General features: G+C 30.9%; 1 protein-coding gene across 1 annotated transcript in view; it reads right to left on the bottom strand.

Annotated features, from left to right (window-relative positions):
- Positions 1 to 4,581: 4,581 nt before the first annotated feature.
- LOC108576787 (peptidoglycan-recognition protein SA-like) overlaps positions 4,582 to 6,470 on the bottom strand; it is a 2,670-nt gene continuing 781 nt past the window's right edge. Inside the window, exons 2-4 of the mRNA XM_017939848.1 lie at positions 6,066 to 6,279; positions 4,895 to 5,013; positions 4,582 to 4,766 (exon numbers count right to left, since the gene is read on the bottom strand). Coding sequence (XP_017795337.1) covers positions 4,582 to 4,766; positions 4,895 to 5,013; positions 6,066 to 6,279 — 518 coding nt within the window. The remainder of the gene's footprint in view (positions 4,767 to 4,894; positions 5,014 to 6,065; positions 6,280 to 6,470) is intronic.

Genomic DNA, 6,470 nt, shown 5'->3' with positions numbered 1-6,470 from the left:
ATAAAAATAAAAGTTTGAATAATTTTTTATAAAAAAATGTTAAACATAACCTAATCTAACCTAACCTAAACCTTTCTTGGAGATCAATTTGAGAAATTGTTATTGAGTAGAGAATTATTATTAACTAGAAACAACTGTGAGTATTGTTTTTTCTATACAGAAGAAACATCATAATAACATTACTTATGAGTTAAGGAAACAACACTTTCACTACGGACATCTTCGAAAAACAATCGTATGGTACGACTGAAAGCAGGGCCGCCCTCTACCATAAAGCGCATTAAGCGTAAGCTGGGGCCACATTTTAAAACTTTACTCATCACAAACAACAATATAAAAAACAGCCTAGTTATAGTTGCAAAATAAAATACTTATTTTCAATAAATTAAAAAAAAAATGTATATGAATATGATTAACTAAAACAGACTTATTCTTTCTCGTAATTATCTTACGCCTAGGGTTTCCAAAAGTATAAAGGCGACCCTGGCTGTAAGGTAACGTATACAATTGCGCTAGCAACGCTTCTACAAGTTTATATACTAGATTCTCTACTTTAAATAAAGGCAAATAATATTGTTGTCATATAAATAAGTTTGTATTAGAGTTCTTACTGCTATTCAGATTTATGGATATACGAATCCGAGTATTCGGATAGCTGCTCAATTTATACCCGAGTATCCAGGTATGTATATCGAGGATTTACTCCAGGTAACTCTACATTACCCTCAGTCGGGGGGAAAAAAAATACTCGCGTGATTTGGATTCGAATATCCGGATACATCCGTATTACCCTCTTGATGAGTCTATCGGTATATACTAACTATCAGTGGGAACAGTCTCCTGTACGTATTAATTTTCGCATTCTTTAATCTTAATCCTTTACTTAAACTTGCTTTCTTTAATCTAAACTCAGATAAGAGAAGCTTCATATTTGGGTAATTAAATTCGGATACACGAATACTCGGATACAAGTCCAGATACTTGAACACTCCAACTCGGATTTCGACACCAAATTCGGATTATAACGAGCATTTCGAGTTACTCGGATATTCGGCTAGTAAAAGCTCTAGTTTATATAATTAAAACTATTATTATAGTAAAATTTCCATTGTATGCTTAATACTTCTAAGTATAAGCCCTATGTTTCGCGTGTGTACGATAGCATACAGTGATCGCTTCGTTGTTAGTGACTACAGTCAAAAAGCATGAATTACTTGACAGTCTGTTCTAATCACTATTATTTTTACTAAATATTATTACTGATTCACTCTCGCTGTCGAAAATCTTTCTAATTATTCAATAAATTATTTTAATTTACCCCCAAGAAGATGCATCGGCGTCTAAGTCGTTCACATTGTTAGGCGCTTCAGCTTCTACACGTGCAGGTTCTGAAGGATCCTCCAAGCAGGCCACCAGGACCACCATTAAAAGAAGAATAACCTACGTGTATTTTATTATATCAATTTTTATATACATTGTGTGTGTGTGTGTGTGAGGGAGAGAGAATTTTGCAAGTAAACTCGAATGTGTAAATAATTGCAGTAAACATGATAGATTATTTACTCACCAAGTGCACCGGTCGCGGCATTCTGAGAACTGAGATCACATCGGTCAGGACCGGGTTTATATATGTCTTCAAGCACAAAAAATCATGTAGAAGTTTTGAAACCACACGAGGATGAGGATAATAAAAAATAAATGATAAACGAACGCAATTTAAAAATTTTGAATATCTTTTTCGATAAGTTATAGTAAAAGTAGCCTAAATAATTTAAACATTTTCTTTTTCTTTTAAATAAAAGTTTCTCAACTTAACAATACCTCACTGCGTTAAAGAGATGCTTATTGTCGTTAGTCAAGAATAAGTTATACAGTAATTCTTTAGTATTACATTTCTTTAAGTTTTTTACTATAATTAAAGTAGCTGCGGATTTTTATATAATTAACCATTTCATTAAACAAAGGGGACACTTCTGAATACAAAATATGATTACAGCTAGCTGATTACATTCTGACTATTTAATCATAGCAATTGTATTACACAATTTTCATTGATAACATATACAAACAAATAAATATGAATACAACTATTTATAAATATGCATATATAAATAAAATTTAAAGCAAATAGTATACAAGAAAACGTGAACTGTATATATCAAAGGATAATTGTCAAATGTTGTTTGATGTGATATTTTTTTCAATTAATTTTAAACAAAGATAGGGTCGATATATTTAAGCGAATACGTGCCAGTTTTCAAGGTAGGCTGGTTACATTCCAGTTCTCTTCAAGCAGGACTTGCTTGTTTTTTTAAAGGAAGAGGGTAAATATATCTACGGTCTTTTTGTCAGTATAAATATATTCACAAAGAGACGTCATCAATATGATTTTTTATAAACTATATCTTGTATTGCGTGTTTTTTTACTGTGAATATTTAAATGTTGAAATCCATTTCAGAAAGTCAAAGGAAAATAAACGAAATACTTGGAAATGGTACAGAAAATGGTACAAGTATATAACAATTATACGCAGAAAAAGACGATTTTAACAGATTATTTTCAAATAATCTTCACTTTTAAAATGATCTTGAAATTGCCACTGAAAGCGTGAAATTGTTAATTACAAATAAAGATCAGATTCTTAGCATTTCAATATTGTCTAGAACGCTATACATAGAAACCTTTGAAATTGTATAGAGACCTTCCATATCTTACAATTAGTTTATTTAATTCGAAATAGCATTTCATTGTCTTTTTATCAATAACGTGAATCAGCTAGTTTCCATCCTTCAACACTAAATATCATGAAAAATGTAGATCTTTTGTCAGATGTAGATAGTGATATCGATTCATTATTGAATAACAATGGTGAAGAGTCAAATAGTGAAAGTGATACAGTAATGAAACGATTGAGAAATCTACAATGACCAGTAAGTACTGATTCAAGTGATGGTGAAAATAGTTCTTCCGATGATAGTAAACGGTCGCAAACTGATTAGACTCCCGATTTACATAACTGTATTGAACAATCAGGAATACAAATACCAAAATTCGATTTCATTAGTATCTGCGTGTATTAAGTATTATAATTCATAGTAAGAGTAGTTATTCATGTCGTATTCGCAGCAGTGTATTTCCTTGATGAATGACGATGTAATTCCTCAAAAAATAATAATTAATACGCACAAAGTGCGTCCTGCACAAGGAAAAATAATATCGTTGAAGGTGAAAACTGCGACGTTCCTTTCTTGGTATTAATATTCAGTTTTCAAAGAGTGATGAACAACGCACTCGAACATTAGGTGTTATCGTAATTATTTGAAAGTCAGACTGCTGAATGTTTAATAGGTACAATTACAAACTAGTGCGGATTTGGTGAAACAATCATGGATCGACACAGCTACATATTGTATGTGCTGAAGACAGTAATGGTTTTAAGTGAAGAAGACGACTGTAATAATTACGAAGGCAGTACAGATACAAGGGCAGAATTAAAATTGCTCTAAACTTGAATAGATCCAGAAAACACACATGTTGAAAATATGTACAAATGTTAGTTATTTCCGAATTTGTAAAGGAAACAGATTTTACAATTATGATAATCGGATATGTTCCACTCAACTAATCATTTATGATTAAGAAAAGAAAAGATCTCAGAAATAGTGGAAAGTCAACGAAGAATAAATTTTCGAACAGAGCCGACGACGGAGATTTAAAATTATTAGAAAAAACGTGAGACAAAATTTCTGTATTGATTTGTATTTTAAGACCTGCTTATACTGCAACAAAACAAACTGATTCTATTATTGAAGCCGCCCACAAGTAGTAAACTTATTGTGGTAAACAATATGGGAAACAAAGAAACGAAGCTACTTCAAATGAAGTAGTTTCATTATCGATCTCCGATATAATATCATATTAATAGAACGAATGATTTATGTAGCTAGAAATTAGTTTCTAAATACATACAGCAGAATGCGAAATATACCAAGATCATGTATCCAGTGCAAATAATAATACTATAAGTGAATAGGTGTCCTGCATCTCAAAGAAATACAAGTTTGAAGGATTATTGAAGGATGCAGAAAGATGCATAAATCACTAAGAAGTGCGTCACAGAATCAACATTGAAAGAAGTAAAATCGACGAATATCTCCGCTAAAAAAATTCTTCATATATTTCAGCTTATTAGAATACAACGAAGAATAAAGTGACAAGAAATAGATTTATAAAAGATTTATAGAAATTGGCGCAGGTAGTTCTATCAGTTTCATCAACGCAAACGAGTGTGGAACGATTCTTTTCGGTATTAAAGTTTCACAAAAATCGGAGATTTACACTTGAGGGCTCTCTCTTTTCAGATAATGATGAATTTTCATATGTGAACACTCTATTAGTTAATGAAACATTCCTCAAAAAGAAGAAAAGATATTTTACTTTTCTCAACAATATATTAAGTACTCAAGACAAATACAATTAAATGTATACAACTTAAGTGTATTGTCTAAATTGACGTTTACCAGACTGTATAATGCACATACTAATAAGTAATATATAAAATCATACAGATTATAGTATGTCTATGGTTGAGAAACCCATTCAGGCCAATCTTGAATCTGACTATAAAGCTCGAATCCAGGACTTGCAGTGTTTCCCACTTGTTTAGCACCAATTACACGAACATTTTCTCTAAGTATTCCTTGCGATTTGCCACAGAGAATTAATTTATGTGCAGCATCCAGCATTTTATCACTAGCAGCTTGTTCTGCATGAAAAATCGTTAAATTTAAAATAAATTAATTTGAATTAGAAATACAATTGTTAAGCAAAAAAGATGTGTGATAAAACGTGAAGGAAATTAGACGGATGTCATTTAAGTGTGATACGAAATACCTTGAAAATTTCCGATAAAAGCAATTCCCACAGATTTTTTATTATATCCGTATGCAGGGGCTCCTTCTCGTTCCCAGCCACAACCTTCATATACATTTCCATCTCCTCCAATTAAAAATCTATTAAATAAAAATATTAAATAAGAAACACAAAAGAGAGATTAGTCGATTCACATGATTATAATTTTTGATATTTTGATATAATTGAATGAAAAATTTCTAAATACAGTAACAAAATCAGAAAATAAAGAACAAAGTAATGAAAGACAAAAGTAGGTACACTTAAATGTGTTTACAAGTAAAACACTGCAGATAAGTTTTGATATGTTTAAGAGAGTTTGGATCTTGGTTTACGATTTGAAAATAAAATTAATTTTTCTTTCTTACACTTTCCTTAATATGGAAGGCATATTTCGGAAATAACAGACAGAACTTCGAAAAATTCAAGAGGATATAAAATGTAAGTGCGCACACGCAGAACATAAAATCCAAGGGTCTTCGGCAATAGTTGCAGTTCGGTATTTTCTTTCAGCAAGAAAACTTAACGAGTGATTCTACAAGTTAAAATAAGACGCAAATCAAGAATAGCAGAATTGCATTTGAGGCTACGTTTATTAGTTATTAACATTTTAAAATATCCCCGTGGTCAAGCAAACCTCCCTACACCAACGAATGTAGGGTACGTCAAGACACGGGGGGTACAATGATGCTCGAAACTAACTATACATAGCCGGCAGCTTACCTCATACAAGTCACAGAGCAAATGTTAAATGTTTTCGTACAATATATTATGTGTGCCGATAATTTTGCGATGTAAAAATGCATAAGAAATTGTTATGCATTGAACACTACTACCTGTCATTACTTTCTTTTCATACATTTAATTTTAGTTTAATTTAATGAAATTATTTTTAATAAATTTAATTAAATCCTACACATTTTCGTGTATCATCAGAAATAAAGGAAATATGTTCTAGTTCTGTTGAAACACTCTTTATATGCCTTTTATTTAAATATACGTAAAAAGGTAAAAAATTTGAAATAGCTATTCTTAATGATATCTACCTTTCGATATTCTAAAGATTATCAAAATACCACATTAAATTAATGTTTCTACAAAAATGTATTAATCGACGGTATATTTAACGTAATAAGGTTTAAAAGATACTTAAGAGTATCCGATATCATGCCATCCGTTGGTATCCATATGATAAGATCGAATACTTTCGGCTATAGAAATACATGTTGTCCTAGTAGCACAGGTTGCAGTAACTGTATGATGAATTACGACATAAGGAAGAGGGACAATCAAGTAATTCACACTTTTTGCTCCCGTAATAGTCCATTGGCTCCGTTTGATAATTTTAGGACAATTTTCGTTTTCATCTACAAAATACAAATGTGACCTTCATTACTAACAAGAATTTAACTAAAAATATGGATGAAATCTATATATTTAAAATTGATTTAAAATAGATCAATATATAAAATAAATTTCTTCTTAAAAAATTATGCGATTTAATTTTCTTCTACAGAATCTATAAAGTGTCCATTGTGTTGTTAACTGTAATAAAAAT

Source organism: Habropoda laboriosa, unplaced genomic scaffold (assembly GCF_001263275.1).
Source record: "Habropoda laboriosa isolate 0110345459 unplaced genomic scaffold, ASM126327v1 scaffold409, whole genome shotgun sequence".
NCBI lineage: Eukaryota > Metazoa > Arthropoda > Insecta > Hymenoptera > Apidae > Habropoda > Habropoda laboriosa.
Note: the sequence above shows the minus strand (reverse complement) of the source record. Positions and strands in the feature narration are given on the sequence as shown.